Below are 27,607 nucleotides of genomic sequence, written 5' to 3'. Positions count from 1 at the left end.
CTTGTTTGGAATTTGATCATGAATGTTTCTGTTCTTACTCAGGACACACACAGTCACCGTCTCAATGTCTCTTCACTTGATATTGACCATCCGGATTGCTTTTCTGGGCAAGATGAGGAACACTACAGGGAGTCAAGGGGCTATGCTGTCTCCCCACAAAAAAATGTTCCTCCTGGCCCAAAGGGATCTCGGAAGAGCCCAAGACCCAGCCCTTTCCAAAGTAGACTAAATAGTCCCACCGCATCATCAAACCTCAGAAGACCAACATCCCTCATTCCTGGTATAAATAATAATAACAATATTTCATTATTAAACAATACACAAAATCCATTTTACTGAGTCACTCACAAATAGGGTTTTACAGCTAAGCTTGCTTGACTAATCCTACTTATTCTGTTCACTTTTGCTCCAGTGCTTCCATGCTCATAATATTTCCAAAACCACAGTCAAAATTCCATTTGAAAATTGACTGACATGTATCAGTGTTTTCCCCACCATTATCAATACTCTTTTGAATGTGTGGTAGATTCTGCCACATACCCTGATCATCTTTCATAATCGTGCAGGTGACCTCTCACCTCCTGGCTTCCCCCTTTCAGACAAGTCAGATGTGGGCTCTTCACGCTACACTAGCAACACCAGCATCTTTAATAACTATGCAATGGAGGTGAAAATAATCAAATCATAAATTAGATGGACACAAAGAAAAGTTGTCGTGAGAAATTATTTGCCCCATCATGATTTACGTGTATCGCGGCCCACGTGGTTAGCATGTCGGCTTCAAAGATCTGGGGTCAAGTGTTCGATCACAGGTGGATTCTGACTGCGTGGAATTTGCATGTTCTCACTCAGCTTGGATGGGTTTTCTCCCACCACTCCGTTTTCCCCCCCACGGCCCAAAAACATGCATTCTAGCCTGGTTGAACACTCTAAATTGCCCCTAGGTATGAACGTGAATGGTTGTCTGTCTCCTTATGCCTTGGGATTTTCTGGCCACCGTTTCAGAGTGTTCCCCCCGCCTGGTGCCCAAAGTCAGCAGAGATATGCTCCAGCACCATCTGCGACCCATCTCAGGATAAGCGATTCGGAAAATTAATGACGACAAATTTAGGTGTTTTTTGCACATTTATCATACACAAAGATTTCAGTTATTCATATAAAGTTTAATAACACAGAGACAACTCTGAGAAATATGAAATGCAGTTCTGAATAACTATTTTATTTACCAAAAAGCAGAAGAAAATGACCTATTATTCTCAATGTTAAAAAGTAATTAATTGAAGATTAATTATCCTCCAGACTATTGGAAAAAACAATGTGGCTTTACCAGACAAATATAGAACTTATTTGAGCGTTTTCAGCCCATTTCGTTGTGAGTCAACAGGGCACAGCATTTGGTAGAAATAACACACCAACAGTGAAGAATGGTCATTCTGAATAAATGAATTACTAATTCTGCTGTCTACCAGAAAATTATAAAGGTGAAAGAGATGAGAGATTGCCTAGTCATCAGTTTGTGCCCTCAAGGTCCAGCATATTTGGACCCAACTATCCAAAACACAGCAAGTTAATGAGGGAATAGTTCAAAATACACAAAATAAAGGTTTTGGAGTGGCCAAGACAAAGTGCGGATATAAATCCAATTGAGATCCCATCGCGTGACCTTATAGATGCATTTCTTGCTTGAACATCCTCCAATATTGCAGAGTTCAAATCATTCTGAAAGAACAGCTGCACTAATACGTTTCCTGTGATTTGAAAGATTTATCACCATTCATGGCTAAGGCTTCTTTTGGAAACACCATGTAAATTGAACCTTTTATTTAGTCTCAATAGGATCTTAAAATTGTTTTCATGAACTGAAACCTTCATGTGTTGTAAATATGCAAACAATATGAATCAAGATGGGGTCAAATACCTTTTCACGACATTTTCCATGTTTTATCTGTCATGTGATTTTTTTTGGGGGGCTAAATCTTTACGAATCTAACCCCCCCACAGCTGTTGATATCAAGCTGTTCGCGCTGTAAGACCTGTGACTGTCTGGTTTACGATGAGGAAATCATGGCTGGTTGGACAGCTGATGACTCCAACCTAAACACCACCTGCCCCTTCTGTGGAAACCCCTTCCTGCCTTTCCTCAATGTAGAAATTAGGGACGCAAGAGGACCCGGCAGGTAATGGGACAAAGCACTCACACATTCTTATCTAGATGCCATCATTAACACGTGAATATAGTGGTCTATTTTACAGTTCAGTACAATAAGGAAATCTGCAAACAATCTGATTTTACCATTTTCAAACATTTAGTGAAAATGTGTATTCTTTTGTGATACATTTGGAATCACTATTGAAGCAAAGCTTTCCCCGTGTCCATTTAAGTTGAGATCTCCCTCTTTGTTCATAACCTTTAATATCATTTATCAGGTTTGCAGGATAATTTGCATAGAAACTGACCAGAATCTTCTTTTCCCCATTTTAATTGTTCAGGTTCCCGTGCCTCTGCAATCAGTTGGATTGACCAGATCAAATGTGAATAATGATTGTGGGCGAGGGGTTAGTGCGTCGGCCTCACAGTTCTGGGGCCAAGGGTTCGATCCCACGTGGGTCCTCACTGTGTGGAGTTTGCACGTTCTCCCCAAGCTTGTCTGTGTTTTTTCTGTGTTTTCGGGTTTTCTCCCGCATCCCAAAAACATACACGGCAGGTTGATTGAACATTCTAAGTTGCCCCTAGGTATGAGTGTAAGCATGGTTGCCTGTCTCCTTGTACCCTGTGATTGGCTGGCCACCGATTCAGGGTGTCCTCCGCATGCCCCTCGTAGTTATCTGGGATAGGCTATGGCAACCCCGGTGACCAAAGTGGGCTAATATTTTATAAAAAGTTTTTAAATCTGCTTGTTTGCAGAGGAGTTTAAGTTAGAAAAGCGACTACATTAAAAAAAAGTCTTTTTCTACAGGCGATGTACGCGATGCAAAATTCACTCGCAAAAATCAGGAAATAGCCCAAGTTAATTTAGTCATTGTGTATATGATATTTGGCACACCCATTCTCCTCAATTGTAGATTCCTTCTGAGAGATGAAGCCATTTTTCAATGCCATTTTTCATCTGTCTTCCTGTTACGAGTTTCAGCGTAAAGTATAGTACATATTTAGGGATTTTTTTTATGCACCTCAGAAAAAAATCCATGATGTAGTGAAGCCGTGAAAGTTGAAGCCGCGAAGTGAAGAATGATCACAGTTTACACCTATATTACTTTGTGCTTAGGTTGTTCCTTAAGGGGAGCACATCAGTGGATGACGCGATGAGCTCTTCATATTCAGCCTCCACAGGCTTTGACACAGGGACGTCTACTCTGTCCACCCCCTGTCCAATTTCACCTCTCTCTTCAATGATTTCTATCCAAAACTCTTCAGTGAGCTCAAGGTAGGAAAATGCCTAAAATATTACCACAACACTTGACTCGCAACTGTTCTTTTGCTTAAAGTAGCTGGTAATATCTTCACAGAACTCGTCCTGCCAAATCTCACGGTATCGACATTCCCTCAGAATGGCCCCATGGGGATCTTTGTTCTGGAATGGCCATGGCTCGGAGCATCAGTGCCTTTGGTCCTGTGGGAGAGATGACCCAATCTGGCCATTTTGTGCCAATGTCTGGCAGTTTACCCAGCCGCTTAAATGAAACCACTGTATGTTCCACACTACTGATAGCAAAGTAAATATTATGTATTGTACGGGAGTTATTTTTATCACAGGCATTTTTACCTTCATTTTAACTATCAATTCCAGTATCGGCAAAAATGCTTTGGACTTCTAAAGCTGTCAATGGCACTGAAATAAAAGTGATCACAGTCAGTCATTGCAGTTAAGGGAATTGATGTCTATCAACGGTTATGTTTGGTTAGCACAGTTCGGAAATCGAGGGTTTAATTCTGACCTTCCTGTGTATGGTTTACATGTTCTCCCTGTGCTGCCATGATTTGTCACCACATCTTTTAAGGCATGCCCCAAAAAATCCTGCCTAGATGGCACATGTTTCTCACTAAAGCTCAGCATCAGTTGTTCTCAGTCTATCAACAATTTGAGCGCTCATGTTCAAACATGTTTCATGTACAGAAATAACTTATCAGAATTCCTCGTGTCCCTTTTTTACATAATGGTTTTGTTAGTGTCAAACAACTAAAAACTTGTAAGATTAATGATTGCTTAGGTTATTAAAGTACCTCACATAAAAAGCTATCCATCAAAATTTTGTCCAGGACCCATTGAATATTGACTGGAGTCTTCACAATCCTGAGCCAGTGACGGTTCCATATCTGAGCCCACTGGTACTGTGGAAGGAGCTGGAGAGCCTCCTGGAGAATGAAGGCGACCAAGTAATTACTGATGCGGACATGGTGGACCATCATCCTATTATTTTCTGGAACCTTGTGTGGTACTTCAGACGACTAGACCTGCCCAGCAACCTGCCTGGACTCATCCTCACCTCTGAACACTGCAACAGGGACTCACAGGTGAGAAACATAGAGCACACGCATTATCAAAGGCAAGGCATGAATTGAATAGTTCTTGGATTTGTTTTTCCTGCAGATCCCTCGTGAGTGGATGTTGGAGGACAGCAAACACGTATTGATTCAGATATTGTGGGACAATTTGAAGCTGCAGCAGGACCCCGTGCAGCCGTTTTACATTTTATGGAACACTTACAGTGAGTCACAGCTATCTATTTATTAGCCAGTTTGTTTGGGTTAAGTTGCCATGCTTCCCCGGACTAGATTGGATAAATTCTCAAAGAAAGCTAATTTTATGGAACACGTACAGTGAGTCACAGCTAATTATTAGACCGTTTGTTTGGGTTAAGTTGCCAAGCTTCCCTGGATTAAATTGGATACATTCTCAAAGAAAGCTATGATATGTTGGGATATTTTTTACAAAAAAAATAAGATTCTGAATATGATAAAGGGGAATCAAGGTTAAATGTAGGTGACGTTTACACTACTTCAAGGTGATTCAAGAGATATAATGAAACTAAATGAGCTTCAATCCTTTCATTTTTGAAGACTATCAAACTGCTAAATCTAGGTGTAAAGTAGAATCATAAGACCTAGAATTGCACCTTAAAGGTCTTGGTGTTTTTGTTTCTTTTTCTGTGCCTTCATACTGTTTAATACGCAATACTGTGGCAGTGGGAGGTCATAAACCGAACTAAAAATCAGCATCAGTATAGTGACACTACGTTGTTACCAACATTTTCTTCAGCTAGTACAAAAAAAATATGCGGATGTCATTGTAACCAGGATAACGGTATTATCAAGACACCATTCAATTTGGCATGAATCAGTCTAGCATTTGCTAGAAATCATCACTGAACTATGCAATAACAATCCATAGCGTCAATCCAAAACCACAAGAGAAAAAACTTGTCACATGTTAATCAATCTTTTAGAAATGGCCCAGTCAGTCTTGAATCTAGAGAGAAATTTAACTGGCCAAAAAATGACTTTTTGCAGTCTCCCCCTTAATGAGACACATTCAATATGCCAAGTATTGCATGAATGTTTTCTTTGCCAGTAAACTTATTCAAGCTTTACAATGTAATTAAACAGCTTTAATGACAATGGAATATATAAGCATTTTACAGTAACCTGTTTTTTTGGTATTTTTTTTTCTTGATATTTGACAGTCAGTTCTATCTAGTCTGAGTGATTTCGTCGACTATGTTGTCTGTCTAGCCAGTTGTCTCCTTTTGCTAACAGGCTCTGTCTGCTCTCTTTTTTTACAGGGCTTAATTGTACTCTCTTGTTAGAAAGTGAGTGTTGTCAGAGTCCGGCTTTTTTACTTGGGTTGTCTATGCACTGGTGTTTTTGTGTGATCTCTGTGCTCGCATCTGTGTCAGTGAAATATCAGCTTTTTACCTGTCATTAGTTTTCAATTAGTGAAAATACATTTTGTGCAAGAAAAAAACACTAATGAGAGTAGTACAAGGTTGTTATGTCCCTAATACATCGCTTCTCTGTATTTGAATGTGGGAATAATCTTTTGTGAACATTCACTGACTGCACCTTCACATTCTCTGAATGTGTACATCAGTTAGGTTCTAAAACCAGCTGTGTATTTTGAGTAGTCAGTAGGTGTTTCATTATTGCCATCCTTTAAATTGACCTAGGTCAGAAGCAAGCGTCATTTTGTAGCGAATGTCACCAAATGAACTCTATGATGCTAAACGAGCAGTCCAGTTTTACCTGTTTGTGTGTGTGTTGTGGTAGATGTGGGCTACTCTATGACCCGAACTGTACCTAAAGAGGAGAAGGCCTTCACCGAGGAGCTTTTGCATAGTGTGGTGAGGAGCATCCAGAAGAATGACGTGGGACGACCGATGGCTCATCTGCTCGAACTTCAGAATCAGATGCTCGGGTTCAGAAGACAAAGGTCAGTTTTATGTCAGTTATACGTTGAATGAAGCTTGTTAGCCAGGGTTATATAACTGCCTTCTTTATGATACAAATTCCATTGCTTGCTTCCCCCCATGAGGCATCGAATTGCATTGGTTTATGTCCTTAACCAAATGGAATTGTATCTATCTATCAAGTTTTCTTTACTGATTTAGTTTCAAAATTAAGAAAATGGTTCATTTTTTAAAGAAATGCAATGAAAGGAAACTAACAGACAATTTGGAATTATTTAGTAAGTGTTGATGGACAAAATATATATGATTCAGATATTTCTTAGGTCAGCAGAGAAGGCCTTGAAGGCCCTGACGGCCCACCACTGACATATATACATAGATATACATCTATACACTTATTTCTTTCACTGTCATTCTCAAATGATCCAACATTTTTCGCCATTGTATTTGCACAACCATTTGTCATTTCAATGAGTTGTTAACCTTAAACTTGTCCTAACTAGGAGTTTGTATAGAGACCTCCTCTTCCTTTCCCTGGTGGCACTTGGAAAAGATAACATTGATGTTGGTGAGTCCCTGGCTTGAGTTTATAAGTGGTATAAAAAATGTTTTGTTGTTGATAATCTTACTTGGAGTAGAACCTGTGACTTTAAAGTAGATGTTTTTATGCTCTATTGAACAGATGGATGAAAATTAACTTTTTTATGCAATCCTTTAAAAAAAATAGCTTTAATGTCCGACTGAATAAATGCTCTTCATGCAGATGCTTTCGATCGCGAGTACAAGCTGGCCTACAACCGGCTGTCACCGAGCCTTGCCAAGCTCACGCACAACTGCGACTGTCCCCCTAGCGCAGGCGTGATGGAGTGCCGCAGGACCTTCGGGGAGCCCTACCTCTAACGATGAGCTCAGGTAATCTGCTATCAAGTTTGTCTGGCTGGAAAGCGTATCGTGAAGCCCTCCGTCGTTTCAGCCTCTTAACAAAGACTGTTACTTCGCACCAGAAAAGTATTCTTCAAAGCAATATTTTACATGGAGACGATCGCTGAGGTTTTCATGTGAGGTCTATACAAAGTTAGTTATTTATTTTCATGTCATCTGTTGACTGTCCTGTGGTAGCTGGTGTCTTACAAGTTTATTTCAGGAGGCTCGAATGTGATTGGTGGGAAGGTTTTTGCAACTTTTTACCTGTCGGGATGAAAGCACGCCGTCCAACATATTGAAGAGTTTGAGTTGAAAAGGAATGACTTTGTTCTGAAAATTTACCACTCGAGGGATCTAACTCTGATCTTTTTGGGTGGGGAAATCAACATTGGGTAATCTATATATGGTATCTGAAATATTTACTTCTTTTTAAACTGTTACAACTCATCTCTGCATTCTTGTTGGACAAGAAGGCAGTAGGTTTTGTTTGTGTAGATGTCTGACAAGGGGAGGCAATGAAATGTTTAATGAGTCTCACAATTTTTTGTCCAGATAACAATAATTATGAGAGATCTAATGTAGAGATGGAGATTTTAATATCAATTGTTGTTTTAACTTGTTTGTTACAATCATTTTACTTGACTTACTGCATGTGTTTCTAAATTTTAACAATGAACTTAGTATTACTCCGTTTGTCATACAGAATTCCTTTTAAATCCATAATAGCTTACACATTTCTTTTAAGGCAACTCAACAAAGCCCAGTGTTTTCTCCTCGACAGAAGTGTGTCAATATTTCTCTTGTATAATATACACATTTTGTGGCGTGCTAAAAAGACTAAGTAAAGCTTAAAAGCTATTCTATCCATAAGTCAATGCGAAATTAAGACACTACAACTCCGCAATGAGAGAACACATTTTCCGTTCCATTCCGACAAAACTCTGCGGTTCTAAATGATCCAAAGTGTGGCATTACGCACTCAAGAGTGTATTTTCAAATGAACCTTATGACACAAGGGTTGCTAGAGAACACAACTGGAACCATAAACTCACATTTATTCATTTTATAGTTTGATTATAATAATATAGCAAAGGTGTGAATGTTTACTGTATGTGTGGACGGAAAGAAAACTGAACAAAGGATGTGGCAAATAATATATGGTTATCCATAACAGTATGCATTTTTTAAACGTTTATTGTGTAGTACACATGTATTGGCAGTGAGAAAATGGAAATCGTGCTGAAATTTATCAAGTTCTGACTTAATTTCCATGGTCATTAGGCACAAATTTCTTTACTACATCATTTTTTGGGAGTAAGGCTGGTATTTGATCCACAATGTGTCCGATTATACATGAGAAATATTGCTAAACGTTTACCAAAAGATAATAAAAAGACAATGCACACAGATGAAAGACAGCCTCATACGTTTGGAAATGGCTTTTTTTATTTTATTTTAAAAATGTGACCCTGGGTGGGAAAAAAATACATATCGTGTCTCCTATTCTAGGACTTGTATTACCTATCGAATGTGAATATTTCAATAATTATCCCCACAGTAACTCATAGGATGCCAGAGCTGCCAACCTCTGTCGACCCCATTTCAGGAGTACCCTTGTTCCATTTGAATGCGATTCATCAATCGATATATAATAAAAATAATAATAATATCGTAGGACAATTTAAATCAAACTGTTATCATGTTTTTACATTAATTGAAATAATGTTTGGGTCCGTCTATGTGCGTTTTACATTCAGTAATTCCAACATGTGTCATGCTGATGTCGCACATGGATGTTGTGCACTGTCAGTCCTTTTGGAGACGGCTTCAACATGGGATATTTTGTCGAATAGGAACTAATAAACTGCGAGTGTACGGGTTTCTCATTAGAAGTTTCATCCAAATTGCCATTCATTTTGGTCTTAACCCAAGCAGGCATTAGTATTGATAAAACTTACTAGTGCTGTGCACACCTACTTCCTTTATAACAACCCCAGAAATGATAGGATTTCTTTCAAAACTACCGGTGGCTCGGTCAGCCTTAATAATACTTCGTTCCTTATTTGAAAAATGAAAACAAAAATGTTAAAGCGACAGAGGCAACCTTTGCAATCGATTCCGAATCGATTGCCGCGCTGAAGTCGCACAAGACAAATAATTTGTCGGAACTTGTAACTAAGATGAATCACAATCCACTTGTGTTAACGAATTCTTACGGTTTACAGGGCAGTTGGCAGTTGCAATATGGCAGAAGCCATAGCAATGGTGTGAATTTCATGGCATTTAAATTGGAAATTTAGTACTTTTCTGAAATGATTGCTTCCAAAAAAATGTAAGAGACATTTTTTTTTAATTTCCGGAGTCTAGGGAAGTTGTCCATCGTCCTGAAGTCTATGTCTTGTCTGGGTAAACTCTGGAAATTCAGGCGAAGTGGGCAGCTCTGGAAGGCTCATTAAATCATTGGTTGACAGTAAATTTGGCACTGGCTCAATTATTATAATCATTGGAATAAAAAAAAATGCAAAAAAATCTTGGCCTTAATGAAATTTGCTTAATTGACTCAAAATAATACCACATATAGTGAAGGCTGGGTCTATGAACCATTTGCATCACTCCCCCAAATCCCTCAAAAGGGAATGTTTTATCAAAAGCTGCTCTACTGAGCCACCAGAGATCGACCATAAAACTACAAAAAAAAAACAGAAATCATATTCACTTCAAAATGTTGCGCCAGTGTTTTGCAAAATGTGTTAGTATATGTTTCGTTATTGTGCATGGATTATTTTTGTGGTAGATTGTTAAAGAAAAACAACATTTGTGATTTCATGAAAGAATAAATTATTTGAAGGTCATCAGGCTGTTGCACTTTGGCCCAGAATAGTGGGCTGGCTGATTTAACTTGAACTGACTTTGATGGGAACAGCTTGGGAAAGCTGACATTCTTCATCTTTAAAATGGAAAATTTGTAAATGAATAACACAACCTTCTGTACATTTTAATTATTTGTTTAGAAAAAAAACAATTTTATAAGAGTTATCACACCTATGCCAGGTGTGCTGATGGTTCTCAAGGACCAAAAATTCAGGGCTCTTTCAATGTAAATAAAGTAATGTAATATCCTTGGGGTTTTTTTTGTTGTTGTTGTCTTTTTTTGCTGAAAAGTAATTTAGAGCATCGTTTCAAAAAATGGTAGCCAGGACAATAAGAGGGCTCGTTTTAGTACACTGTTACAAAAAAATAATTTATTACAGAACGTTTTCAAATGAAAATGCTTTTATCTTGTGATTAAATGTACATTTGCACCCACTTCAGTTCAGCAAGGCACACAATACCTTAAGACATCAAAAAACAAAACTGACACACAACACAAAACTGTTTCTATTCACCACATGAATTCCCACACATGCGACAAAAGAGAGCCATAAAAAAATGTTGATTTTCAAATATCAATTGAGAGCCATATTCCAATTTAAAACTAAAAAAACATGAAAATGTCAGCATTTTTTTGTCATTTCACCACAAAGCAAAAAAAGTTGTGGCTAATCAATGGGAGTATGCATGCAGAACAGTCTAATGAAAAAAACGGTTAAAAAAAAGGGTGCGAAACCTAGTGTCAAGAGCTAAAAATTGATAACAACACATCAAAAATGTTGAAACTTGCTTTGTCGCCCAATCATGTGGGACCGGCAAAGCCAGGCCCCTCTGCTTGTGTAAACTATTGGTAGTTTTCTAACCCGTCATAATAGAGTACAGCACAAAATACAATGTTATGATGAATATAGGCTTTTGCAACATATTTTAAATTTACCTCAAAGAATGTAAAGAATTTTTGCTTTCCCTTTACTTTTTCACAGGGCACGAAACTGACAACCATGCATCAAGCTCATTCTCATACTTAGGGGCATTTTAGTGTGTTCAACCAGCCTACGGTGCATGTTTTTGGGATATGGGAGAAAACCCACACAAGCCCACAAGGAGAACATTCAAACTCCACACAGTGAGACCTGCAATCGAACCCTCGACCCCAGAACTGTGAGGCCGACACACTAAACATTTGTCCCCCAGGCTGCTCAGAGCAGAGTATTTTAGTTTTAGTTGGTAACATTTCTGCACCAGAAAATGGACAATGCTCCAACTACACTAATGCCTTGCAAATTCGTAAATTGATTTTTGCAGATTCACCGCATTTCGGCTTGGATCCGCCAAATATGAAAAGTTTATAATGGCAGGAATATGAATACAAACATAGAAGAAGGCATGTCACAATTGGAGAGTATTTTGTTGAACACTAAGGGGCAGTGTCTACCTTCAGGATTTAAATGATAGTACAGATAGAGCTTTAAAATTCACAATATACAGTGGGGCATTATTTTATACAATGGGGAATTCATTGATAGGGGAGAGGGAAAGAGAGAGTCACTTGACGGATGTACTCGTAAACTTCATATTTAACTTAAATGAACTTAAATTCCTATACACTCACTTAAAAATGTTTTAATCTTACGTTAAACTAAATTTAAACCTTCTTGTGCAATAACCAACGCAAAGAGGTTAATGTATTCCACCGCAAATTTCTCCATACGTATTGATGAGCTAGCATAGTCACGTGCATACTAATGTTTTTCGATAGTTTTGTGCTTAATACTGATTGTTCTCGTACCTTTCATTGTACCGGCTTGCTTTGGATCCATTGTGTTATCCTTAATTCTGCGCTGCACTAATGCAAAAAAGATATAAAACTGAAAAAATGCAACGCACCGCCCAGTTCGTAGAGATCTTTGCACGAGGGAGATGTGGCGAGAGAGAGATTGCGGTGAACTCGTAAAGCAGCCTCTCGTGTCGGCCACCTGGCTGTATGCTCGAATATCAAAATTCGTTTCGTATCTCAAGGTAAATTTTTGCTCGGGATTTTACTTGTATCTCAAATTATTCATATGTTGAGACACTCGTATGTCGAAGTATTACTGTAATGTAAATAGACACCATAAACACATTCCCTACATTGCGGTTATTCACCTATTGCGGCAGATTTTGGACCCTATTAACACGCGATAAACAAGGTGTTACTGTAGGAACACGTTGTTTGACTGCAAAGTAACAATCAGGAACTGATGGTGAAAGAAAGGTTGAGGTTTGCTACAACTTGTGACGGAGTGCCTCAATTCACACCTTAAACATGTCATAAGTCAAGGTTCCACTGTGTCTTTATCTCATGTTTTCTAGTACACTGTAACCAAAGTTAATGTCAAAATGAGTTGTTATTAACTTGAGATGAATATAAGAGAATGATTTTAGCAAATCATCCCCCACAACTTGGCTCGGAAACATCAAATGGAGACAGGGCAGATGAGGATTCGATCCTCTAGCAGGACACTTAGCACGAGAAACACAAAATAGAGCGTGAACATAGTAAGGCCGAGCATTCGGCTCATTTTCCAGTGACATGTTGCAATGGAGATGATGACAAAGAGGAGCATGAGGAAGAGCAGAACGATGGCGCAGAACAGCCCATTGGAGCTGACGGTCACCGGCTGGCCGTTATGCATCAGCGAGTACAAGAGCCATGGAACCGGTAGGCTACAAGCGTGAAACAAAAAACAAACAAAATTGGAGTATTGACAGAGCATCAAACTAAATAAAATGAAATAAAATCTGACTTACCCTACAGTGATGTCAAAGATGTTACTACCCACTGAGCTGGACACAGCCATGTCTCCCAGACCTTTGCGAGCCACGATAACACTGGTGATAAGGTCGGGGATTGATGTACCAGCGGCCAGGATGGTAAGGCCCATAATTTCCTCCGTGATGCCTATGGTCTCGCCCACCTGGGCTTAGAAACATGCCGATACTTTATCACTCCACACTAAGAGTGGGAACTACTATGATAAATATAAACTGACCTGATGAGCCCACCACACCATCAGGTAGGAAAAAACAGCAATCCATAGAATTGTGCCAATGAAGGTAAAGGCAAAGTATTTCTTGGATGTCTGGGAAATATAAAAAGGACATTTTGTTTGACTGGACCTGTGACTTATAGTATTCAGATAGTACTTTTTTCCCCCCACACTGAGTGACAGAAGTGTGCCCATAACTACAAAAGTGGACACAGTTGTTCAGAAGTGATAAGGTTCAGAAGTGCTCAAGGTGAATACTTCAAGTTTTGATAATAATTTGGGTTTCAAATCCAGGTCAGTCCACCTTGTGTGGAGTTTGCATGTTCTGCGTGGGTTTCCTCTGGGTATTCCAGTTTTCCCCCCACATTCCATGCATGGTACGCTGATTGGACACTTTAAATTTCCTCTCGGTATGAGTGTGGGTGTGCATGGTTGTCAGGCTCCTTGTGCCCTGCGATCGGCTGGCCACCAATTCAGGGTGTTCCCAGACTCTGGCCCAAAGTCAGCTGGAATAGGCTCCAGCACCCCCGCGACTCCAGTTTAGAGAAGTAATGTTTTACAAACTTCTTGGCTTGTTATCAAATAAATATGTTCCACAATATGTGATGTATACATGAATTTAATGTTGTTTTTTTTAAATTTTAGGTGGGTTGAAAAGGATTTCTATTTGCACAAAGATTAAATTGTTGTGTCCGCAATTAATAGTGACAAATAATTAAAAAATGCCTTTTTAATGGCTCTTATACAGATTGTTAGGTTTCATTAAATAAATCAATTATTGTTCAATCGGGGCTCTTTTCATGCTTTAGCTGTGAATGAACTCTGCACTGGGAAACTTATCCAATATGATAGGTTGCAAAATTTAGTGTTACTATTTAACTTAAACTGTAGCTTCCCAAGCTTTGCTAAAGGTCAAAAGACTCAAAACGTGTGTTTCAATATTTGTTAGTAAATTGAGATGCGGTCATTTAATCTCATCTCATTTTCTGAACCGCTTTATCCTCAATAGGATCGCGAAGGGTGCTGGAGCCCATCCCAGCTGACAACTGGCCAGAGGCAGGGGACACGCGGAGACAAAACATCCATTCGTGCTCACACTCATAGCTAGGGAGTGTCCAATCAGCCTACCAAGCATGTTTTTGGAATCTGGGAGAAAACCAGAGTACCCGGAAAAAACCCACGCAGGATAACATGCAAACTCCACACAGTGAATCTGAACCCAAGTACACCCCTACTGTGAGGCTGACACCCTGACCACTCAGCCGCCAGACCACCCTGATATTATTTCAGTGTACCGTTTTTACATAATATTTATTTTATGGCTTAATTTTTCTGTCTTTTACACACCGGGTTGCGGACATCTGGCAGCGTGAGCCACAAGGGGAACACTACGGGCAACAGCAGAAGGTAAGTGAGTTGCTTGCGTCTGCTGGCCGGCCAATCCAGAGACAAGGGCTCGTTCTCCTCCGCCTCTTCCTCCTCTTCTCCATCATCATCCTCATTTTCACAAGCTCCATTGTTATCTCTTTCACTGCTTTTGTCACTACTTGGTCCACCTAAGCTTTCCTGCAAGAAAATGTCCATTTTATAGGACAATAAATATATTAACCTTCAAAATCTTAACAGGGAGGACATTTTTATTTATGACGTTGAGCGGCATGCCTGCTTGTCTGTCACGTTCCCCCCGGTGTCCGCGTCAACTGGAGGCCGGGAGGTTGAGGGCTCCTCTGGACCACCGGGTGTCCCACCTGTGACCTTGTGATGTCCATCTAATCAAAATGGAATAAAAAAATAAAAATAAACATTTCCTCTATTAACAACAAACAAAAAAACGGGTGATGTTTTAAACATTCAAACACTTTTTGATGAATTTCTATTTTAACAAAAGAAAAACCTCTTAAGATGAAAAAGATTCGGCACATAGACATCATGTTAATCCTTTGTGGGATTGATATGAATTCGCTTCAAGCTCTCTCTCTCTCTCTCTCTCTCTCTCTCTCTCTCTCTCTCTCTCTCTCTCTCTCTCTCTCTCTCTCTCTCTCTCTCTCCCTCCCTCCCTCCCTCCCTCTGCACAAAAGCACTTTACTCTGCCTCTCAGGTACTGAAGCACCTCATTAGTCCATATGTTATGTCTGGACACACAAAAGTCTGATTGCTGAGTACTGCTTGAGTGCCTTCAACAAAATAAAATCAGAGATTGCTGACCACCAGCAAAAGCCAAACTGTGATAGAGATGAACAGAAATTAAACTGCCGTTTTATATTCAAATATTTATTGCTGTCAATTGTTCCTACCAAAAGCAAAAAAAAATCATGTCAGTCATCAGGCATGTATATTATTTAAGACCTGTGATGTGATTTGAAGTCATCAAAACAGACAGAAAGGGAGTTTTTTGTCTTTTTTCATCTCAAAGAATGGTCCAAAATATCTACAACCAGAATGCAGTGGTGGGCAAACTATTCCACAATGGGCCACTGTTGGTGCAGGTGCATTGCTGGGCATTGTGGCCAAACTGCTTGATTTTTGTTTCGTCTGACCACCAGAAGGTCTTATCTTTGTCCATATGATCAGCAGCAAACTTCAATCGAGCCTTCAGGTGCCGCTTTTGGAGCAAGGGCTTCCTTCTTGCACGGCAGCCTCTCAGTCCATGGAGATGCAAAACACGCTTGACCGTGGACACTGACACCTATGTTCTAGCAGCTTCTAATTCTTGGCAGATCTGCTTTTTAGTGATTCTTGATAGAATCTTCACCCTCCTGACCAATTTTCTCTCAGCAGCAGGTGATGGTTTGCCTTTTCTTCCTGATTTTGGCAGTGACAAAACAGTGCCATGCACTGTTTTGTTACAAACAATTGTTTGCACTGTTGCTCTTTTGACCTGCAGCTGCTTTGAAATTGCTCCAAGTCACTTTCCTGACTTGCTCAAGTCAATTATTTGCTTTTTCAGATCCATGCTGAGCTCCTTTGACTTTCCCATTGTAGCATTCGTGGGCAGTTGCATCCAATGAGCCCTATTTAAATGGCCTCAGAAGTCACCAGCTGTAGTCACTCAGAATCACTCACAAGAAGTTAAGAGGCCATGCTCTGAAGCTCATTTCACTGACACAATTTTCTAAATCATCAAAATTACTAATTCGTGTTGCTGTATGTATATTTTTGACCAAGCAGATTTGATCACTTTTTCTGTTAACCCATAATAAAGTCATAAAAGAAAAAAACTTCATGAATGTTTTTTGACAACGAAGTATCTGTTCCAATCACTATATCAGAGAAAAATCAGAGTTGAAGAAATAACTGGAAACTCAAGAAAGCCATGACACTATGTTCTTCACAAGTGTATGTAAACTTTTGACCACAACTGTACGTATATGTATGTATGTATATGTGTGTGTATATATGTACATACATATATATATATATATATATATATATATATATATATATATATATATATATATATATATATATATATATATATATATATATATATATATATATATATATATATATATATATATATATATATATATATATATATATATATATATATATATATATATATATATATATATATATATATATATATATATATATATATATATATATATATATATATATATATATATATATATATATATATATATATATATATATATATATATATATATATATATATATATATATATATATATATATATATATATATATATATATATATATATATATATATATATATATATATATATATATATATAATTTTATATAATTTTATATAATTTTTCTTTAACAACTTGTCATACAGATCAGAAATTTTGGGTATATAAATCATGTAGCGTACATACACAAACAGTAATATTGAAGAGGCGAAAAAAGATCATAACGAGATTAAAAACTGTCCAGTTATATACATAACTGATGTGTGTTTATAGGTATATGTATATATGAATATTTTATATTTTTAAGCACTATGCTTACCTGTTTCAGGAACATTCAGTGGCTTTACTTTGTTGCTTGCTGCAGTTAAAGAAAATGAAGGTTGTTAATTATTGCTCCATAGAAAACTGTCACAAAGAAGAATGTAATAAGCCAGTCATTGCAATTAAATGTTGTTAATAAAGTTAAAAGTCATGCAAGCCAAATGCTGATGTACTGTAAAGACAACACACAGACACTATTTTAAAGCAAGACTAGATAAAAATTCTCAAGGCACCAGTTACCTTTCTTCTGCATGAACCCCTCCCCCCTGACGTCGCCATTAAATGACGTTTCTAGAGAAATAAAGAGCAAAATGTAACTCTTCGGTCACATGTGAATATTGTGTATAGATATAAAAACATTTAGATTATTTTTCAAACATAGGATTAAGATGTTGATACATCTCAACGAGAGCGCAGATGGAAAATAGTAGCAAAGAAGCACAAACTGTTTCTGTTTTTTAAACTGAATTATTTTGAGTTGAGACCTCCCATAACAGCATAGGCACCAAGACCAAATCACACTTACATTCAAACTCAGTCACATTTCCAGTCAAGAAATACAGACATTTTTTTGTCTATTTTTGTTTTCTTTTAACCTGCTTGATGGGATTTGATGAGTTGGGAAGATTGACAAGCCATATAGTATGCCATGATCTTCAGGATGCTGATGATGCAGGTTGCCGTGGAGATAAAGCGCTTGCTTTACTAGCACACTGGCTTTGTATGCAACTTCTATGAGTGTGTGTTGGAAAGCTGATTAAGGATCAGCTGTGAGTGAGAGTAAAGAGAATTTTGACGACGGGCCTCATCAAGGGCCTCCCACTCACAGGAAGGACCATGTGGATTACAGTAATACCTCGAGTATTGTGGTTATTGGGGGGTCGGGGGAGTCGGGGGAGAACATGCAAACTCCACACAGGTGGACCGACCTGGATTTGAAGCCAGGACCCCAGAGCTGTGAGACCGACATGCTAACCACTCACCCGCCGGGTTGCCCCAAAGAGAATAATATTAAAGCTATTTAATATTTCCCATTATAATTTTAAAAAAAAAATGAATTTGTAAAAAATATTTAGTTTGTCCTTTTTTATAAATACAAATGAAAAATGTGTATATTTATAAGTTGTTTGGATCATTTTGAGGCCAATATGTTTTTTGTTTGGATCATTTTGAGGCCAGTATGTTTAATGATATATTGACTGCCAAAATTGTTGTTAATTCATTGAACAATTGATTAGTTGTTAGTTAGTTAATTATGGGAGGCCTACTATGTGGTGTTAGACGTCCAATCCATTTTTCAGGATGAAGCGATCCACTGATGGCAAAGTCAAAATGAAGTGAGCGTCTAGTACAGCTCATGGAAGCCAAATGAGTTGACAAAATGTCCCTGGAAGAAAACCCTATGAAATTCCACCAATAGATTTGTAATAATTGAACTAATTGGCATTACCTTCCCCCAAAGGGTCCAGTGTGTGGATCATTAGCTGAAAGATGGTGCTCCTTAGCGAGGTGTTGTGGAGAGATGCTGACCTATAGCCTCGCAGCTGGGCCGGACGCACCTGCCCACATGTACACAAAGCTAAATGTTCAATGGGGTTGAGGTCAGACCATTCCTTATACTCCATTGTGAAATTCTAGTAGTTTCTGAAAATTCTGCCGCCTGACAGTGTTATTTAAGTTAAGGTTTGGAAAAATATTATTTACATTGTAAAAAAATGTTAAATGTAGCAGAACTTAACATTTCAGGTCAACCTATTACCAAGAATTCTCAAGTTTTGGTGAAAAACCTATCAATTTAATGCCACAAAGTCACAATTTTAAGTTTTACAGAACAAGTATAAGTTTATTTTAAGCATCAGGAGCCAGGCGAGGTCTAAGGTCACACAGCTTAACATTTCAATGTTGTAAATCTTAAAATTCCAAGTTCACATAACCTTTCACGTTCGGTTTAGTTCCGAGAAATTGAAGATTTGCCTACAAACTTGACAATTCTTGTTAAACCGATTTGTATTTAAACAAAAAAAAGTGTCAATTGCATTAAATGTGCTAGGAAAACTCCAAAAGTTACCTAGAATTCCTCCACTACAAGAATTTGTAAAAAAAATAATCCAACAAGAGCTGGTTCTAGAGGTGACTGTGTAGTTCCCTTTAGAAAAGAATGCATTTAGCCAATATCCCATCTCTGTCTTACATATATGGAACTTAATACCAATCACCATAGGCAAACTTCTGTCTCTGAACCTCTCTGCCAATCATTTAAAGCCTGTAAATGTCTCATCGTCTATGCTGCTTTCTATTCTGTGTCTATATATTGTCTTTTTATTAAATCAAACTCAAGCTAGATTTGTGTATGTATGTGAATTCATACTATTTGCATACATGCATCATTAGAAAAGTATTTGTGAGCCAATTGCAGGCCACAAAAAGACTAAATCTGCGATGTTATTTGACCATGTTTAAGAAAATCAATCTATTTTTTATTATTATCTGGCTTGACATAAAAACATTATCTTGGACACGTTTTGGTTTTTAATCTACTAAAATAGCAAGTGCATCCATCCACAAAGCAAGAACACTGAACTCAAGTTAACAAGAGAATCATTACACTATTTCTAGTGCGTCAGTGAAGCCAAAATGTTTAAAACATTACGTTGTTTTGTACCCCTAATTTGGCTTTATCCTCTAGGAGGTCTGATGGTTTGCTCAGAATAGGATTTCTTGGTGGTTTTGATTGTTGCTTAGATTTATTCCCCTTAATAGATGCAGCAGGATAGGGAGCAGGTGGGGAAGGAGTAGATGGTTCGCTCCCCTGCAAGGTCCGTGACAGTTTGTTAGTGTCCTTTCATCATTTAAAGATCTTTGAAAATGCAATTGCAATTTCTATCTGAACCACTCTAGCCTCACAAGGGGTGTGGGCAAGATCGCTGACTGTCCCAATTGGTCAAAGGACATGTACGTACAGTTTTAAATGTATCACAACATTTGCTTTGAGGCTGACGTGTTGCTATTATCATTCATTCGTTTTCTGAACTGAACTCCACTGTACTGCCTTTACTGAATAATATCACATTTTAGTATTGAAGATCATAAACACTAGATTGGTATTTTTTACTTTGTGAGTAGGTGGTGAATTAGAGCAAATAATAACATCGTAATATCCTGTTTCTGGTCTTTTTTCAGATGACCGGAACGGATCAATTTGTATTTAGTTCATTGCTATGGAAAATATTGATTTGAGATACGAGTAAATTGACATAAGAGCTTTGTCCCGGACTGCATTAAGCTCCAATCTCAAGGTATTACTTTACATTTATATTTATATTCTAATCAGCCTGCTATGCTTGTTTTTGGAATGTGGGAGGAAACCGGAGTACCCGGAGAAAACCCATGCAGGTCGGACAGAACACCCCTCATAGGTGGACCGACCTGGATTTGAACCCAGGACCCTAGAGAAGTGAGGCCAATGTGCTAATTCTTCTATCCACAGGGCCGACTCTTTAAATCCAGGTTTAACGTTTAAATTCATGATTTTGATTTAGTACTTACTACTCAGAATTAAATATTGAATTTGTTAAATATTGTTGTATATATGCAAAAAATTTGAGAACCCTTCCAAATGTTATCAAACTAATTTAGAAAGCTCAAGATGGATTATTGAAATTTAATAAATTGAAAATTAGGCATTAACGGAACACATTTCAGAAACTATGACCCACTCGTGTGTGCACATGCAAGCAAATTTACTTGAATGAAGAAGGATAAGCAATCAGTGAATGTACTTAATGCTAATAGCACAATATGCTGGTGGTACTTCAAACCTATTCTGAATATAAATGTATCCACTTGTCATTCTTATTTTGGCAGTATGCAAAACAACAATTTCTCTCACACCAAAATAGCAACAACCCATAACTCACATACGCAGGTTGGTGCATCCACTACCGGTATTTTCGGATGCGGACGGACACCTGCGGTCCTTTATGCTCCGCATCAAAGGCCCTTTGCAAATGACTTTTCTTCTAACACTGAATTTGAAAAGGGACACTGTCCAATTTGGGTGCGGATGAAAGCACGGAAAATGGACTTTATATGACAGAAAGCCAACCTAGATGCCTGTGTTGGCAAACTATTGTTGATGCTGGAAGCTGTACAAAAATATCAAGATGAAAATAGAGATAGAGAGATAGATATGGATATCTATAGTATCTATAGTATATAGGTATATATATATATATATATATATATATATATATATATATATATATATATATATATATATATATATAGTGTATATATATGTATGTATATATATATATATATATATATATATATATATATATATATATATATATATATATATATATATATATATATATATATATATATATATATATATATATATATATATATATATATATATATATATATATATATATATATATATATATATATATATATATATATATATATATATATATATATATATATATATATATATATATATATATATATATATATATATATATATGTATGTATATATGTGTATATCTATAGTGTATATATGTATGTACTGATGAGAAATATATATTAAAAAAAATGCTAATTTATACAAGTTTATTTTTGAACGTGTAGTTTTGTGCTTACGTACTTATTTTGCTACTACCATTCAACTGTGATTATAAACATTGTATATACAAGGTTAAGGTATTACATTTGCTATATTTTCAATTGAAATGTATAAGTATAATTTGAATCAGATTTTTGTTATATTTTTGAGGTGATGTGTTAAACTTGATGTCTAGTTTTTCTAATTGCTGTTTTGTGCTCTGCATTTTCAGAAGAAAAAAAGAATATTGAACACATTACTTGATTGCAAATGTTTAATAGTTTTAATTGTATGCTGGGAAGGTTATATTTATTAACATTTCTTTTACTTAATATAATTTGGATTTTTACTAAGTAATTTCACATTCATAATTTGGATTGCAAATGTTTAATAGTTTTAATTGTATGCTGGGAAGGTTATATTTATTAACATTTCTTTTACTTAATATAATTTGGATTTTTACCAAGTAATTTCACATTCATAATTTGGATTTTTGTTAAGTAATTTCACATTTATACGCAAGTTCAAATTGTATATATAAAACTCAAATGAACTTGTGTATATATATATATATATATATATATATATATATATATATATATATATATATATATATATATATATATATATATATATATATATATATATATATATATATATATATATATATATATATATATATATATATATATATATATATATATATATATATATATATATATATATATATATATATATATATATATATATATATATATATATATATATATATATATATATATATATATATATATATATATATATATATATATATATATATATATATATATATATATATATATATACACAAGTTCATTTGAGTTAATTTTAAAGTTGATGTTATGTTGTTATCGTACGAGCTCGTCGGCCAATTCTCTCTCCTGTCCTTCCTCTCTCTCTCTCTCTATCGTCCGCACCGTCTGTCTCTACTGAGTATTGTCAAATTTTAGTATTGAAGATCATAACCAATAGATATTTATTACTTTGTCAGTAGGTGGTGAATTAAAACCAATAAAAATGTTTTTCCATTGTGATATCCTGTTTTTTGTGCCTTCTCAGAAGGTAGGAATGAATTAATTTGTACATAGTTAATTTCTATTAAAAAAATGATTTGAGATATGAGTAAATTGACATAGCACATATCTCAAGGTATCACTTTACACAAGGGTTTTCTTTTATTTCCTCAATAATAAGCTATGGCATGACTGACCTTGTCGTGCTCATCATTGGTCCGAGCTCGGACGATACTCATGTGTTTGCTGAGCTGCCTTTTGATGCTGCCCTCGATCTGACTGTTGAACTTCATGAAGGACACATAGCTGATGTAGCCAAAGACCAGCATGGCGCTCTCCCACCAAAACATTGTGTTATCCAGAAAGAAGACGATGAGCATGATGAGGTCCAAGATGTAGAAACCCACATCCCGGAAGAGAGGCCACCAAGTCAAGTGCAACATTTCCCGGGAAAACACGGCACACATTCCTATGACGAAAAGGATGTTGAAAACCGCCGAGCCCACGATGGTGCCGATGCCCACATTGCTGTGCGAAACGAAAACACCAATGAGGGAAGTAAAAAGCTCCGGGGCAGAGCCTCCAGCGGCCATAAAGGTGGCACCAGCCACGTCGTCGGAGATGTCCAGCTTGCTGGTGATAACCTCCAGAGCGGGAACGAAAAACTCATCGCAAACGATTGCCAGGGCGACAAACATGTAAATCATCCCGATGACGTGCAGGACTACCCAGCCTTGTCGACGCTCTTCTACTGAGAAGATGTCCTCCGGGTACTCGCCCTTCCTGGGCGGCGGCTGGACCGGAGAAGGAGCCACGATGGTCGGTGGAGGTTTGGGCTCTACATAGATACACTGATCAATATCTGTCCTGTTGACTACAGCCACGGTGGGTTGGGTACTCCTAAGGGACTGGACCTGGACTTGGGCCTGGACCTGGACCGGGACCTGGGCCTGTTCGAGCGTTACACTAACTTCTCCAATGCCGGCCTCTCCAATACCATCGTCACCAGCTTTTTCTTGCAAAATGTTCCGTGTGTAAATGCCGAATTCTGGCCGCCTGGCTTTCAGTGTCAGTGTATAAAGGATGCACAACAGTAGAAGTGAGATGAAAAAGAGTGCACGCCGGGATCCAAGTCTCCTCGGACGAGGGGCCACGTTTATTGTCCTCATGTCAAAATAGGAAACTTGTCATATGCAATCCTCCATGGTTTCAGTACTTCTGTGTGGTTAGGAAAAACAACATGTATGAGTCATATATATTTCAAACCAATGTTTCCAGTTTGAAGCTACACAAAGAATATGGAACCATATAGGGGTACTCAAACCTTTAGCTCCAAGATCTACTTTTCAAGGAGCCATCTTTGCACGATCTACCCTTTTTTAGGCCCCTGAAAAAGCTCAGCAGTTTTGTATGCTGCTGATACACCTAACGCCAGGTGCAGGACTCAAAATAGTGATGGCAGGTAGTAATCGTGCTTGGACTTGTGATGGCACGGTTCCCAGCTCAAGTCCCATATAAAATTTGACTACTAATCCAATCCTTGGTTCAAATCTTACTGTCATGCGATCTACAAATAGTATCTTAGCGATCAACTGGTAGCACACAATCGACATATTGAGACCCCTGCACTAGTACGTCTATTTATGAACGTTTCAAGATACACATTTTTCAGGTTACGAAACACATTGATATGTAAATTATTGTTTCAAGAAACAAGTTACAAAATATTGCACAAAGTATAACAAAGAAAGCTACAATACTTACTATAAATCCCACTTTCTGCCCCTATCATCCAAGGCATATTCACAAGTTGCACTCCTTTTAATAACACCCATGCTACATAGCCAACGTTTTACAATCTGGGTGCTGTTGCTGTGTGCCCGCAAATGCACCACAATTAGCATCTCGTGGGAGCAAGAGATTTGGGCTAGAAACCAACCACTTCAGTGATTGCGCTATTGAACTAAGGTGCTGTCATTTTGATTCAGTTTGGTTCTATGTTGTGGCGTCATTTTAATAGATTTAAAAAAAACTTTATATTTTTGCTCTTTTTGGATACATACATACATGTGCATATCTACACATTTCATCCAAAATTGGAATACTTTTATCATTTTTATTGTGGGCGGTGTAAAAGATTGTGGAATGATTATGCTAATTAAATGTAAAATATACTTCTACTTATGAAAAATCTATTCGCGTAACTTTTGCTATGATGTGCTAAAGATTTTGTGTCAACTTTTTATATTGTATTTTCTCGCTTATAAGCCGTATTTATAACAAATAAAATGATGATTGAATCAAGGCTACGGCTTACATGCGCAAAAGACTTGCTGTACTGTTTTTCACCAGTAGAAGTCGCCAAAGCATCCTTTACTTTTTGTTGGTTATTTTCTGTTTGGCAGTAAGAAAACAACCATTACTGGATGAGTTAATTCCTTATGGTATTGACCCTGATAATGTGCTTTTGAGTCATACAGTATCTCAGAAATACGACGTGCGATGATTTTTCTTAAGATTTCCCCTTCGAAGTAACACCTTTGTACTCCCTATTAAAACCATGAATATGGAGGTAAAATTTGTGAATCAGAGTAAAGCTTATATGCGAGAAATTGTAAAATGCAAATTATTTAAAGCAATTTGAAGGATGCGGCTTATACGCAGGGCGGCTTATATGCGAGTAAATATGGTAGCTGCCCACCGTAGTGACTGACTGACTTTTTTTTAAACTGTTTTAGTACACACCTATATAATGTTCAATACTTTTAATCCTGGTGGCTATTTATGAAAAATGTGATTCTCAAAAAATTTAAATGAATATGTCAGTCGTTAATCGGCCAAAAAATTGTGGTCGGGGTACCCCTAATCTAAACACAAGTGCAGTCCACAATTCCAAGTGCATAGGTAGCTAATAGAAGCGAGAGATGCAAACAGCCACCTGTTACTATGACTACAAAGAAGACAGTTTCTGCGTCTTTTTGCACTGCTTCAACACGCTCGTTTGGACTTGTTTTAATGATGCTCGCCAAGAAGAAAAGACCGATTGAGACATTACCTTGCCCAAATCGACTCACAATAGAATGGCATGGCTCATATTTAAGAAGGAAGGAGGAAAAATGAAACATATCCCACCTTGATAAAAGAAGCAGAGGTCCCCTAGTCTCTTGTCTCCGCTGGGTGAGCTTCACTTGTCGCCACTCAAACGCACGCAGTCTGCTTTTCAGGATGCTGCTGTCTCCGGCGTGTCAATGCTTGAACAAGGCTCTGCGCTGTAAGAGGACTTCAAGGCAGACCTAAGGGTTCATTTCATTCATTTATAGAAAATAAAAAAGGCAAACCTTCTTCTGACTGCCCTGGATTTACTCTTGTGGAGATTAATAAGTGTGCCCTGGACTCCTAATTTGCTAATTTCCTGCCATTGACAAGGATCTCATCTCATCTCATTTTCTGAACCGCTTTATCCTCACTAGGGTCGCTGTGGTTGCTCGAGCCTATCCCAGCTTACTTCGGGCCAGACGCAGGGGACACCTTGAATTGGTGGCCAGCCAATCAGAGGGCACAAGGAGACAAACAACCATTCACGCTTAGACTCATACCCAGGGGAAATTTAGAGTGTCCATTCACCCTACCATGCATGTTTTTGGAATGTGGGAGGAAACCGGTAAAAAAAAAAAAATCAAACATGCGGCACATATTTTCACACACACACATTGGGCACCCGTAAAAGTCTAAAATGTATGTAGTATTACAAAGTAGTATGTAGTAATGGCTTGGCCCTGTTAGAACGGGTTCTTGCCGCCATCTATGGGACAAACAAAAATAGTACGGTTTCCAAAATAACGGCTACGGAGGGAACTATTTCAGCAGCGCAGGGCATTTCATAGAAGAATTCTGACCGTTATATTCATTCTAAGACATTAAAAGATCATTTCTTTATAATTTCCTATCATTTTGTGTGTTTCCTCACATCTTTCATACAAAATTGGGACACATTGACCAATTTTAAAGAGCTTATTGAGAATTTACATATAAAGTACACCTCTGCTTACGAAATTTTCAAGTTACAAAAATGTTCTGGAACCAATTGATTTCATAAGTAGATGTACGACTGTATTTAAAAGTTGAGTTTCACCGTCATATGCTGATATTCGTACGGGAATACGGCATTAAAATGCATGCATCACTTTTGGCTGGTACTAATAAATAACATGCTGATATGTACTATTCAAGATTTTGTTTACAACCACGTGTTACCCTTCCCAAGATGGAAAAATATACATATCTATTTAATTGTTTTTTTTTCTCCTTTGAGCCCTGACACTTTTTATTATGATGTTGTTGAACAGATTCAATCTAATTATTCGATCTAATTACATACTGATTCTACTAGCTTCATCAGTGGTACCAATTAATGGCCAGAAAGGATTGAGGGTTGAATAGAGATCAAATAAGTATGAGTGTGTATGAGGAATACAACATTTCGAAGGAAACATGTTAACAAACAGCAGCCGTTACATGGAAATAGTGCTGGTGTGAACACAGTTAACTTTAGAAGCATGAAAATGTTACACAATAAATAATTTGATTACTGTTTAATTGCATTAACCACTCATTTATTCGTCTGATTTTCTCTACCAGGGTGGTGCATATCCAAGATGACTTGGGCAGAAGAGGAACCACAACCTGTTCTGGTTGCAAGTCTATCACTTTGCTCAACATTATAAACTCAGTATTTTCCAGTGA

General features: G+C 37.4%; 2 protein-coding genes across 11 annotated transcripts in view; one reads left to right on the top strand and one right to left on the bottom strand.

Annotated features, from left to right (window-relative positions):
• LOC144194004 (C-myc promoter-binding protein-like) overlaps positions 1–10,453 on the top strand; it is a 35,580-nt gene extending 25,127 nt beyond the window's left edge. For 7 of the 10 annotated variants that reach the window (XM_077712728.1, XM_077712730.1, XM_077712729.1 and 4 more), the window contains 11 exons: positions 43–280; positions 567–667; positions 2,002–2,177; positions 3,267–3,425; positions 3,508–3,688; positions 4,259–4,513; positions 4,590–4,707; positions 5,782–5,808; positions 6,266–6,428; positions 6,909–6,973; positions 7,169–10,453. In XM_077712728.1, the coding sequence (XP_077568854.1) occupies positions 43–280; positions 567–667; positions 2,002–2,177; positions 3,267–3,425; positions 3,508–3,688; positions 4,259–4,513; positions 4,590–4,707; positions 5,782–5,808; positions 6,266–6,428; positions 6,909–6,973; positions 7,169–7,305 (1,620 nt within the window). In that variant the 3' untranslated portion in view covers positions 7,306–10,453. The remainder of the gene's footprint in view (positions 1–42; positions 281–566; positions 668–2,001; positions 2,178–3,266; positions 3,426–3,507; positions 3,689–4,258; positions 4,514–4,589; positions 4,708–5,781; positions 5,809–6,265; positions 6,429–6,908; positions 6,974–7,168) is intronic. The other 3 variants (XM_077712731.1, XM_077712737.1, XM_077712735.1) reach the window with 2 other exon arrangements.
• Positions 10,454–12,589: 2,136 nt separating this feature from the next.
• Positions 12,590–26,255, bottom strand: LOC144194132 (sodium/potassium/calcium exchanger 1-like). Its single transcript, XM_077712983.1, has 10 exons — positions 25,997–26,255; positions 23,062–24,082; positions 18,657–18,765; positions 17,447–17,497; positions 17,205–17,243; positions 14,892–14,998; positions 14,577–14,795; positions 13,233–13,322; positions 12,991–13,157; positions 12,590–12,906 (listed from the first exon to the last, which is right to left on the bottom strand). Exons 2-10 carry the CDS (start codon positions 24,031–24,033, stop codon positions 12,657–12,659), a joined length of 2,004 nt encoding a protein of 667 aa, XP_077569109.1. The 5' UTR covers positions 24,034–24,082; positions 25,997–26,255; the 3' UTR covers positions 12,590–12,656.
• Positions 26,256–27,607: the final 1,352 nt, after the last annotated feature.

The sequence above is a fragment of the Stigmatopora nigra genome, chromosome 3 (assembly GCF_051989575.1).
Source record: "Stigmatopora nigra isolate UIUO_SnigA chromosome 3, RoL_Snig_1.1, whole genome shotgun sequence".
NCBI classification, from domain to species: Eukaryota; Metazoa; Chordata; class Actinopteri; order Syngnathiformes; family Syngnathidae; genus Stigmatopora; species Stigmatopora nigra.
Note: the sequence above shows the minus strand (reverse complement) of the source record. Positions and strands in the feature narration are given on the sequence as shown.